Here is a 12089-nt window from a genome sequence, read left to right on the forward strand (position 1 = left end):
GAGAGAGAGAGAGAGAGAGAGAGAGAGAGAGAGAGAGAGATTTTGTGTTGTGTTAATGCAGATGATTTAAATTCAATTCGAATTCAAAAATACTTTATTGATCCCAAAGGGAAATTAAATATACCTGTAATTCATATTAATTAAAGAGGTATTGGTGGCTGTGAGCAGGAAAAATCTCCTGTAGCAGTCTGTGTTACAGCAAATTTGAAGAAGCCGCCAACTGAAGACGCTCTGACAATCTCTTAAAGAGGATTGTCCATAATTTTCTTGATTTTATGTTAAATCATGAAGGAAGAACAATAAATATAGATGGAGGCAAAAACAATTGAAACAAGAATAAAAATGTATGAAGATAATTAATAATAATAATAATAATAATAATAATAATAATAATAATAATAATAATAATAATAATAATAATAATAATAATAATAATAATCCATAGAGTAATAGTTCTGTCAGTTCACTAGAAGGTCAGTCTATCAGATTACAAGTTCCTTTTAAAAAACAACCTGAAAGCAGATGTTAAACATGCTTGTCATCAAGCCCCTATGTCTATATTGAAAACGTTTTTTTGTATTGCTACGGTTTCTGATAGGTTAATTTCTGATTAACCAATCAGAATTGATTAACCAATCAGAAATGATTAACCAATCAAACCTAACTTATACAATACAGGAGGACAGCAAAGCGATTTCATAAGACATGGAAACAACTTCTAGACATTTTTCACCCCACAGGGCTGAATTTTACAATTACGTAGAGGATGGCATAGTGACATAGGATGACGTTGTTGTTCTTAGGATGAGACATGCTGTATCTTTTTCTGCTCTATTAAATATTCATATTATGAGGGGCCAAGTGAGGCAAGTTTCTTTGCATTTTGTATTACTAACAAATGTGTATTTATTGTGAGAACCTCAATAACATTATTTTTAGAAAACGATACATAATGATAATAATGATAATTTACGTTTATCAAACAGAGAGAGAACTACATAATCACTGTGGAAACAGAACCAGAGGTAAAAAAAAAAAAATCTATCAATAACTATTGTAGTTTGGTAAGCAATATATTTTTGTGTTTTTTCGCGTTTTCATCCTTTTCACACAGCTATTATGTTGTCCCGAGAGAAGGAATAAAGGAGGAATTTGTGAGAATTTTATATGAACCATCTTAATATTTCTCAAATGGTAATTTAATCCAGTATCTGTCATGTGAAAAACAATTTTAAGGGTTATAAAATTTCAAAACCCTGTTAATACACCGGCTACGGCAGACGAAGAGGGTCATGTTGGTTAAAAGGGTTTGGTCTGTCTGTCAACGCTACGGTAGTGTGCAGCTGCGGAGGTGCGACCATGGCTGAGCCGGAGTCTCTGAGGTGCTCCAGCGTCAGGAACCGTGGAGGCGTCCAGAGAGTCGAAGGGAAACTTCGAGCCAGCGTAGAAAAAGGAGACTACTATGAAGCTCACCAAATGTACAGAACTTTATTTTTTAGGTGAGTATGGCCTCTGTGCTAGCTGCAGTTTGTAATTGTCAGTTGGCTTCGAGGCCTATCTGTTCCAGATCATTCTGCTGTCAACCCTTTTTTCACTGCTGTTTACATGCGATTGGTTGGATTTCTTGTTGGACCCGCCTAGAAGTGTTTGTTGTTGCGCCTAATTGGACATTCGATTTTTCCGTCTTCAGCCGGTCTATGGCTATTGGCTGGTTACCTTTTTAGCAAAGCGAGCCTGAGAAGGCTGAGGATAGCAGAGTTGTGTTAGCTAAGCTACTGAGATAAGAACATGAGACAGCTGTTTCTGCGTTTCAGTTGAAATAATATAGAGACAACAAAAAATACAAAGGCAAAACGTTTTTGTTGCCATTACATAAAGGGAATTTGTTAACGGTGGGCAGTAGTGTTAGCAATTAGCTAGGTTAGGTAGCCACATTCTGTTATAAAGCATGATGCTAGACATGTTTATGCTTAGTTTGTTTTCTATACAGATTGCTTTCTTAGCTAATGGTCATATTTATATACGGTGAGACTGTGAGAACTGTCTGGTTTTATTTAAAAATGTATTATATTTCCGGTAGTACTAGTTCTGAAAATATAGTCATGTTGAATACAATTTTTTAAAAGCCATTAGTAAGAAGCCTAATATGATTATCACTTGGTGGTTCCCTATTTCATTTGTTTGACCCTTTGCCTAAAAGATGTCTCACTTGACTGTAGATGGGGAAATGGGCTGCATTACAATTTTAGGACTATGTCAAATATATAAAAGAACCCAAAAAGCTTAAAACGATTGAAATGGTTTAACATTATCACTCCTGTCCTCCATCAGGTATATGTCACAGGGAAAACACGCTGAAGCCAGAGAGCTGATGTACAATGGGGCTCTTCTTTTCTTCAGCTACAACCAGGTACAAAATACACAAGGCTCTAAAATGTCTTTGTGACATGCTGCTGCAGCTACAGATGACTTCCTTTAAATTCTTGTATGTACATATATTTAGCCGATAGTGTGGCTCACGCTGTGTGTATGTCACGTAAATTTGCATATGGGTTGCACTGGTGTTTCATCTTTTCAGCTTCTGTTAGTGGATTGCTGCTGCCTATTTATAAGATCCTTTGTGTGAAAACCGAGTGAAAAAGTCGAAGTGGCTTGTTTTTTTTTATTGCTTTTCAGCAAAACAGTGCAGCTGATCTGTCCATGCTGGTGTTGGAGGTTTTGGAGAAGTCCGACACAAAGGTAGAAGATGAAATATTAGGTGAGTTACAGATTGATCACTCTGCCAAATTTTTGATGCGCTGACTAGTGAGATTTATTTTTAGAGCCGTCTGCTTTTGGTCTATTTTTTTTACTTGCTCCTTTTTTCATCGTGTGAGTGAGAGTCATACGCTTGCAAATAATGATTCCTTAAAGATTAAAAAAATGTTTAAAAAGCCAATTCTTTCAACTGAATTTTAGTTGTGTGTCGCTTGCATTCAAATCGGCATTAGAAATGGTTCATTTCTTTAGGTCCATTACCACATTTCCGATTCACAAAATCGCATATTAATGGTAAATGATATAAAATTAGAGCAAGTTCTTTCTGTTTCCATTTATTTATTAATTTTTTTTGTAAATTGTCTTCACTGGTGTGGTGTGTGTGTGTGAATTGTGATGCAGAAAATCTGGCCAAGCTGTTCAGCCTGATGGACCCAAACTCTCCAGAGAGAGTTGCGTTTGTTTCCAGAGCCTTGAAATGGTCTACAGGAGGATCTGGCAAGTTAGGTCATCCAAAACTCCACCAGCTGCTTGCTGTCATCTTATGGAAAGGTAAATGGCTAATTGTCTTAGCTACTGTGAAGAAAAGGGGTGACCCAAATATTTGTAGGATGGTTTCTTAACAAAGTCTTCCCTCAGGGTAGAAATGCCGTTTTTATCAGAGATCTTACAGTGATACCAGTAGCTCCTGGAAGGAAGTTTGCGTCTTGTCCACAGCCTGCCTCAATAAGTCAACTTACAAAAGTGTTGTCATTTGCTCCTCCAAATGTTTATAAAGACGTTGAACACAAAGGTTTAACACAGGGTTTTCCCCAGAAAACCTGCTATGCCCGGTGGTAGAGGCGCTAGGGCAGGCATCGTAATTGGAAATAATGGTTTGTGAGGATAATGGGTAGGTGCAGTTCAATGTGCCGACTATAAACCCAGCTATGAAACAAAAAAACTTATTTAAAATAAACAAACAAAGGTTAGCCTGGTGAGGAGGCAAGTAAAGCCTGGTGGGCCCGCCAGGCTTATGAGGAAAAACCCTGGTAGCGTTCTGAAACGGTCTTGAATGTCTTGATTTCGTGTTGCTGTCTATACTGATGACGATGAGCCGTTCCTTTGCTTTGTATGTTTAGAACAAAACTACAGCGAGTCTCGGTATCATTTCCTGCACTCATCTGACGGGGAGGGCTGCGCTCAGATGCTAGTAGAGTATTCATCGTCGCGAGGCTACCGCAGCGAAGTCGACATGTTTGTGGTGCAGGCCGTCCTTCAGTAAGTCACCAGCGACGCCGGCACTGTGAAACAAAGACACAAGGGTTGCTACTCCGTTTTCATTCTTGTCGGCCTTCCCATTCCAGGTTCCTCTGCCTAAAGAACAAAAACGGTGCTTCCGTGGTGTTCAGCACATACACAGAGAAACACCCGTCCATAGAGAGGGGCCCTCCCTTCGTCCAGCCTCTACTAAACTTTATCTGGTTTCTGCTGCTGGCAGTGGAAGGGTGAGAGCAAGTCTCTTGATACTACTTGTGTTTGTAAGGCTAAACACAGGCTGTGTTTTGGAGTGTACTAGAATATTGATGTCCAATAATTAAAGCTGTTTTGTCCTTCAGGGGTAAATTAACAGTTTTCACAGTGTTATGTGAGCAATATCAACCTTCCCTGAAAAGGGACCCCATGTATAATGAGGTGAGTTGATCTAATGTCTTGCACGCTTTTAAAAGTTTTGGTAAAGCACTCTGAAGCCAGTGACTATCTCAATTTATCCTTCCTCGTTTCTCTTTCTCTGCGCATGTGGCTGTCCTAGTATCTCGACCGAATAGGACAGCTTTTCTTTGGAGTCCCACCCAAACAGTCTCCATCGTACGGAGGTCTGCTGGGTGAGTCCAACACTGTCTGTACTTTCAGTAAACAATGAGGCCACAGCAGGAGAAGCTGATTAATGTTTCCATCTGGCAGGGAATCTGCTGAACAGCCTGATGGGTTCTGGTGAAGAAGACGACGTTGCCGAAGAAGCCCACGAGGACAGCAGCCCCATAGAACTGGACTGAGCCCACAGACCCCGACAAGGAGAACAAACACATAAGGAGAAAACAAATCAGAAGAGGGAAGATCATTCCGCCTCCCTAGTGCCCCTTAGTTAACAGGGTCAGGTCGAGGCGCTGGTCTGCGTTTTCAGAGGCGGGCTGTTTGACAAAAAGTCCCACCATCCCCAAACAGTTCACAGCAAAACCAGAACAATTATCATTCCGCCAAAACATCCCCCGTCGGCTCCCTCTGGACCGAGCGGGCCAAACCGCAACCTCTCCTCCTGGTGAACTGTTGTACGAATACATTTTATCTTTAACCATCTTTTGTTTTTGGTAGTTTGGGACTATTGCTTGCTGTTTTAAGTGTGTATGATGCACAGATAAACTGTCCTCTCCCCGTAACATCCCGCTTCAAGGAGGCTGGAATGATCGGCGTCTAGGAGGGGAGGACGGCGTCACAAGTGCAACAACCCTGCTCAGTGTAAGGGTTTAGTGAGCCTCACTACAGATTTCAAAGTGTTTGGTCGGTCAGCCTCGGAGAGCTCCATCAGGAGCCAAGGTGTAGCTGCTGCTGACTTTTTTTTTTTTTTTCCAAGTGTATTCCGTTATGTCTCTTCTGTCAGATGTAAATTAAAACATACTTATAGCCATCGCTGTGTGTGTCAGCGTTTCATCTCTAGTTTCATCATTACACCAGAGATTATGTCACAACTTGAATATCTATGGCCTGCATCATTTCACTCACAATCGCGCCAAGTTCTTGTTTTACGAGTCCATCTGCTGTGTTTGAGCTTTGGGTCATTTTCAAAATCTTTGGTCAGACCTCAAATCTAAACAGTGTTTGATTCACACTGTTTAAAGTCAAACAGTGCAAGTAAAATAAAACACTAAAAAGGCTTGTTGGTCACAAACGTGTGTTGTATATTTCTTTTTGGGGGGTTTGGATCGGAAAAAGACGGGTGCAAAGTTCTGGGTAAAGGTTTGGAGACGGATCAACTTCACAGCTTTGGTTGCGTGGCTCAGTTTGCACTGAACGCAGATTGCTATGAAAAGTTGAAATGCAAGTCAACTCTTGCAAAGTAAAAGAACATTAACTTAATGTGTTATTTGTACTGTATGCTGATCCTACCATTAGGTGGGCTGAAGTCATAATTTCAAAGACCTTACTATTGAGGTAAAGGTCTGTTATAACTTCCAGAAAAACACTTTGCATCAAAATGTCTGTGAATATTGCTATCAGATTTTCTCTTCATTAAGTGGGCAAGGGAAAAAAAGGAAGAGTGGGAGGGTTGGTTTAGTTTCTGTGAAGAAAGCCTTACTTTATCTAAGAAACTGGAGTGCCAGGATTATCTTGTTTACTATCGGATTTGGTTGCCACAGGCAGCAGAGAGCGCTTGTTGAGGAACGTCAGCAGGCAAGTGTTAATGTTTCTGCACTCTGAGGTGTAAACCTTTGGCCACTGGCCTGGTTCACAAAGGACACCAAAAAAATAACTTTTCTCCTAAAAACCAGGCACAAAAAAACCCATCCAGGACAGAGTGACAGCCTACAAGAAGGACTAGAACTGTACTACTATAGACTGAAGTGAAGGTAATTTATCTGACTGAGGCCTTTTTAGAGTGAAGGATTTCTACAATGGGCCAGAATTATTACAGTAAAGGATCCTGAGATCTTCCATGTGTAGGGTTGCTTATTAACCTGTACAGGTCCTGTAAAGCCGAGTCATGGAACTCTGCAAAGGTACAGACAAATGAACAAACATCCTGGAACTAAATGAACTAAATTGTAACCAGCACAGGTAAATAAAATAAAAAGCTTGTGCTGAAATACATGTTGAATAACTTCGATTTTAATATAAAAACCTAAATATTAGAGAAACAATAATTCCAGAACCTATTAACAGTGCCAACCACTAACAACTAGAAATTGACTAATTAGTAGTAGAGCAGTGTAACATGAACACAACACAAAATGTGCATTGACATTTTACAATCAATCCATTTTCTTCTCATTACCGGTATTCCTATTATATTTCTATTATTCAGGGGTTTCAGAATAAAGGGAGCCTAATGTAATACTTTGTGGTTGTGACAGCTGTTTTGGTTTGCTGTAAGTAGAGTTGAATTTCATGTGGTTCCGATTTTTTATTTACATTAGTGAAATAATTTGAATATGTTTCATGAACTATTTTACAGTAGAACATTCAGGTACGGGACTGCAGAGCAAGCCTCTGGATTGTGTCTGACAGGTGGGCCATGTCAGGCCGCTGAGCCTGATGTCTGATGGACTCCAGAGTCCGAATCTGGAGGAAACACAAAAGGACAAGAAAAGTCATAATAAAGTACGTGCATAGTTAAGTCAACTTTTAACGGATCCAGAAGCTATTAATTTCTGGCAGAGAGCCGCTCGGTTTGTAAAATGCTAACCCACAGAGATTCGCGTCTCGCAGTGTCCGTGCTTGTGGCTCAGGTTCCACAGGTTGATGGACAGCTGACTCAGCTTGTTGTTCCTCAGGTCGCCGTGGGCCAGCAGGACCCCGAAGAGGGAGAAAGCCAACGCGCTTTGACGCCGCACGCTCTGCTGCAAGGAGGCCAGGGGAAGAACAGGGAAAGATATGAGTAGAGGAATGAAATTTCTGAAAAGTTACCTTTATAAACTTTAACAGGGCAGTATTGTGATTTCCTGGCACGTAGTGGCATTTTCTAACACAGTCACGTAACCATGTTAACTTCAGTTGTCATAAAAATGCCATATATACCAAATATGACTTCATAATTTAACACTTTGAAATTAGGCCTCTGTCTCTTTAAGAAGCTCCTACTCTTTCTGAAACTCCACCTTCAGGAAGTCATCACAACATGGCTTCTTTATTAACCCTTTAATATTGTTTCCATCAGCATTTCACTGAGAAGTAACTCATGTAATGAACTAAAGTGTTTGCTAATTGCTGCTGGCTAGTCTGAAGGAGCTGATTAGAGGAGTCGCACCCAGGTGTGGACCTAGCTGCCACAGGAGATTAAAGGATTTCTCAAACATGTATTAAAGAATCAAAGCAACACCCCAGGTATGTTTGTGATGAGGAAATAACATTATTACACGATGAAAAACTAGAAGAATTAAAAAAACGATAATAATTTTGCATAATACCGCCCCTTTAAATGAAGAATGTGAGTAGATCAAAGTGGAAGTGAGTGACTCTTGTGCGTTCTGACCTCATCGCGAGTGAGCGTCTTCAGATGGTCCAAGATTTGTCCGATCAAAGTTTCACACAGCTTGTTGATCTCTGATACGAACTTTGGGTCTCCTCCATATAACGTCTCATTGGAGTCCACTAGGAAACACAAGAAAGAGTCTAACCAGGGAACAGCTGATTGTGCACGCCATGATTTCAGAACATTGCATCCATGTGTGTGTGTGTGTGTGTGTGCTTTTACCTTTGGGAATGGAGTAGAGGTACGTTTCCTGACTCATGGCGGCGAGCAGTGGCAGGGCGCTGATGTAAACGCGCACCTTGGCGTCGCTGTTGTCCTCCCAGGTATAATCCTGGACCATGTTGAGCAGCCCACGGACCAAGTACAGCACACCGTGCTCCGGGTGGTCCTGGAGGCACACGCAAGGGGGGTTTTACATGGCCCTCCTTTGCAGGATGCTTAAAATTTCGTTGCGTTGTCAGAAAAACCAGGGCGTTACCGGGACAACCAGCAGCGTAGCCAAGAAGTTGTTGATGAAGTCCAGCAGGAAGCTCTCGGAGGAGCGAAGCTTCCCCTCCACGCTGATGGAGCGAGGAACCTCAGGAAGGACGCTGACCGCTGCCTTCAGGAACGCATCGGCTGGAAGATGGAGGCATTTATTCAGAGATCAAAACATTTCACACCCCTTCAGCTTCGAATGAGCTTCGATGAGGTCAAAATATTTGAAATCGGTAGCACTTTATTTGATAGGGTGTGCATAAGACTGACATGACCCTGTCATAAACATGACATAACACCTGTTATGAACATGAAGGAGTCTTTATGAATGTTGTCATGAAGTGCCATTCTGTAAATAATGACACTTTAAATGCAAAGTTGTACTAAAACCTGCATTAAAAGTCCATTAAATGTGTCAACCTATGCATTAAAAGTGTCATTATTAACCTAATGACACTTCTATTTATGAACATGAAAGACTCTTTTTCATGTTTATAAATAGACCAAAATAGCTTATTGCAAGGAAACACAAAGGTTTTGCGAGGTAAGGCAAAAGAAAAAACTTTCCCCATGTCCCCCAGGGGTCTCTGTATGATATATCATGCATCCCTACACAATGCACAGCAATATTTTTGGGGGTAAAACAAAAGAAAAAAGTGACATCTCGCATCGTTTTCCATCCACTTTGCGAATATGCACGACTTTGTGTTGGCTCATCACATAAAATCTCAGTAAAATGTATTGAAGTTTGTGATTGCGGCATGACAATGTGCAGAAGGTCAAAGGAAGAACAGAAGACTGGGAGAAGTTGAGCTGTAATCCAAAATGGAGGATGTGCTCACCCTGAGAGAGACACTGGTTGGCCAAGGCGACCTGACCGGACAGCAGGTAGAGGTGGAGGCGGCTGAAGATGCTGCTGAGAGACGGGATGGTGATGAAGCAGTAGGCTGCACACGCCTGGAGAGCGGGCGACAGAAACCAGAGACCAATGAGCGAGAAGCCTCCCACTTAAAGGGACAGCCACCCATCTTGAGGTAACCGTACCCGGACGAACGCTGCTGTCTTCCTGGAGTGATTCCCTTTCATCACCATGCGGGTCTCCATGGCCAGCTGGTTCACCGTCTGGACAGAACAAAGGTCACACTCGGTGTGACAAAGAGTCAGTATGTGCCGGGCGAGGACGCCGACGCTTTACTGACGTGGATGAGCTGCACCAGGACCGGCTCCAGGTTGCAGAAGGTGGCTCTGGCCTCCACGCAGAAACTCAGCTGCTGCTCGAAGTCCCGGCCGAAGGAAACCTGAAGAGTACGGCAAGAAGGAGAGGACAAGATTACTAGCAGTACGGAGTGCAGCCATAATAAAGCAGCGTATCGGAGCGGTATCTGAGATTTAGTATCGGCCCGATCCGATACAGAAGACCAGTGTTGAATTGACTTAAATGCTTTTTTTTTTTTTAAACACATAGCATAAATGTACTGAGTTATAAATATATTTGCTAACGCTGCACCAGTAAGTACAGCACACTTAAATACACCAACAGCTTCACAATCTTGGTCAAACATGAAAAAACAACTTTAATCTGTTCAGTCAGTGAAATTAGGTATAGAACGGCCAACGTAAAATAAAAAATAAACAAACTGAAAAGAAAATTCAGTTTTTCTGAAACTGAAAACCTTTCAAATGGTTCAGAAATTGCAATTGGGAATTTTAAATATAATGTAAAAAAAATAATAAAGCATGATGTCGCTCAAAGCACAAAGCATAGAGTTATACTGAATAGATCTGATCTTATGGCTCAGGCACATTGTCACCGATACACAATGGAGGGTTCTTTTCAATATCAGGAATGATGCAGTTATTAATGTCAGACCGGTGCTTCTCTACTAACCAGCATAATTTGGATTCAGAATTTTTCATCCATATTTAATTTACTAAACACAATCTTATTTGTGAAATGACTCTTATTAAATAAAACTGAAGTCTCACCATGCGGATGAAGCTGATGATCAGCAGAGCCAAAGATCTTTTCTCATCTTCGAGCGTGAGAGCGCTGCCAGGCAAAAGATAACAGACGTTGCTGAGTGACTTCCAAAAGGATTTCTTTGTTTGCATTCATCACACAAATATGAATGTGATTGTTCTTCATCACCCAAGTTCCCCGGTGTGTCACCCTTTGCACACTTGGGAACTTGAGTGCAAAAGGTGACACATCAGGGTGTTCCATTTGTAAGGTCAGACACTGATGTTGGACGAGAAGGCCTGGCTCTCATTTTCTGCTCTAATTCACCCAAAGCGTGTTCTGTTGTGCCGGTCAGTCAAGTCAACCCTATTTTTCTCAAAGCAGACTGATCGAACTCCATCTCCCAGCATTCATAGTACTGAAAACTACTGCTGACATCACTGACGTTATAAAAATACCCGACTTTCGACAACTTTTTGCCTTAATTGGATGGGTGACACAATACTTGTGGCTATAAGTTAGCTAAGCTTTTTTGATAACATAGTTAAAACGACATTAACAGTAAAAATAAAAACACACATGTTAAAGTTTAGATGGTAACATATAACCTACTTAACAGAGTCGTGCATGGTTTTGCAGATGTGCAGCATGGCGTTGAGGATGACCGGGTCCCTGGTGAGCTCCAGCTGGTGTCTACAGGAAAAGAAATGCAACAGATCGGGAAAAATCCATTCACTTTGTCGACTGAAGCAACTAAATTCCTCTTTCCTATCTGGTTCATCCGTTTTTGTTTTTTTTTCCATCTTACTTGATGAAAACCTCCATGATGGATTTGCAGACCTCCACCCTCACGCTGTCCTTCTGGAACATGTCGAGGAACGGCAGGAAGCGCTCCTGAGGGACAGAGGAGGGGGGGGGGGGAACGTCAAACACGATGACCAGGGAACAGTTTGGATTTGTGTTTCAGACCACTAACCATGGAGAAGAGGACGGAAAAGTCGTGGAAGTAGGTGAGGATCTTCCTGATCACTGACTGCAGCTGGCAGCAGAGCGAGAACACACCGAAGTGATTACAAAGAAGAGAGAGAAATAAATAAATTGTAGCCGGTCGAGTTATCGGGCTAACCTGAGGGTACGCCTCCTCAAACGCTCGGTCAGGAGTCATGTGTTTGATGATGTCAGCCAGGACCGTGTTGACCTCCCGTTTCTGTCAGGACGAAACAAACAAAACAAAACAAAATGTCAAAACTAAATTAAATTACAAGAAGTCGTACTGAGAATTTTTGAAATAATACCAGAAAAGTCTTTTATAACTTTCTTCTCGTACAATTTTATTCTCATACGACTATTCTAATACCACTGTTATTGTACAACTTCTTTCTTGTATGACTTCCAGTACAACTTCTTTCTCGAATGACATTATTATGACTTTATTCTCATAATTTTATGCTTTTATTGTTTAGTTTTTTTTAGTACAGCGCTGATACTCCCTCATACACTGCAAAAACTGAAATCTTAGTAAGATTAAATATCTTAAATTAAGGAGATGTTTCTTGTTTTCTTTCTGACAAGATAATTTTTCTCACCAAGAGGGATTTATGTAAGAATATTTTTCTTATTTTAAGTGTTTTTGTACTTAATTATCTCAGTAAGATATAAAAGCTTAAT

The 12089-nt window shown here is 41.1% G+C and overlaps 2 protein-coding genes across 2 annotated transcripts in view; one reads left to right on the forward strand and one right to left on the reverse strand.

Annotated features, from left to right (window-relative positions):
• Nucleotides 1-5669, forward strand: part of get4 (guided entry of tail-anchored proteins factor 4) — a 14165-nt gene extending 8496 nt beyond the window's left edge. The window contains exons 2-10 of the mRNA XM_008437904.2: nt 1337-1499; nt 2332-2410; nt 2677-2758; nt 3160-3309; nt 3879-4017; nt 4104-4244; nt 4356-4431; nt 4550-4622; nt 4702-5669. Coding sequence (XP_008436126.1) covers nt 1337-1499; nt 2332-2410; nt 2677-2758; nt 3160-3309; nt 3879-4017; nt 4104-4244; nt 4356-4431; nt 4550-4622; nt 4702-4793 — 995 coding nt within the window. The 3' untranslated portion in view covers nt 4794-5669. The remainder of the gene's footprint in view (nt 1-1336; nt 1500-2331; nt 2411-2676; nt 2759-3159; nt 3310-3878; nt 4018-4103; nt 4245-4355; nt 4432-4549; nt 4623-4701) is intronic.
• A 930-nt stretch (nt 5670-6599) lies between these two features.
• Nucleotides 6600-12089, reverse strand: part of vps35l (VPS35 endosomal protein sorting factor like) — a 14448-nt gene continuing 8958 nt past the window's right edge. Inside the window, exons 18-30 of the mRNA XM_008437909.2 lie at nt 11548-11628; nt 11398-11460; nt 11230-11315; nt 11034-11114; nt 10448-10511; nt 9661-9759; nt 9506-9583; nt 9304-9418; nt 8463-8602; nt 8207-8372; nt 7985-8103; nt 7203-7352; nt 6600-7074 (exon numbers count right to left, since the gene is read on the reverse strand). Coding sequence (XP_008436131.1) covers nt 6976-7074; nt 7203-7352; nt 7985-8103; nt 8207-8372; nt 8463-8602; nt 9304-9418; nt 9506-9583; nt 9661-9759; nt 10448-10511; nt 11034-11114; nt 11230-11315; nt 11398-11460; nt 11548-11628 — 1341 coding nt within the window. The 3' untranslated portion in view covers nt 6600-6975. The remainder of the gene's footprint in view (nt 7075-7202; nt 7353-7984; nt 8104-8206; nt 8373-8462; nt 8603-9303; nt 9419-9505; nt 9584-9660; nt 9760-10447; nt 10512-11033; nt 11115-11229; nt 11316-11397; nt 11461-11547; nt 11629-12089) is intronic.

This window comes from Poecilia reticulata, linkage group LG19 (assembly GCF_000633615.1).
Source record: "Poecilia reticulata strain Guanapo linkage group LG19, Guppy_female_1.0+MT, whole genome shotgun sequence".
Classification (NCBI taxonomy): Eukaryota; Metazoa; Chordata; class Actinopteri; order Cyprinodontiformes; family Poeciliidae; genus Poecilia; species Poecilia reticulata.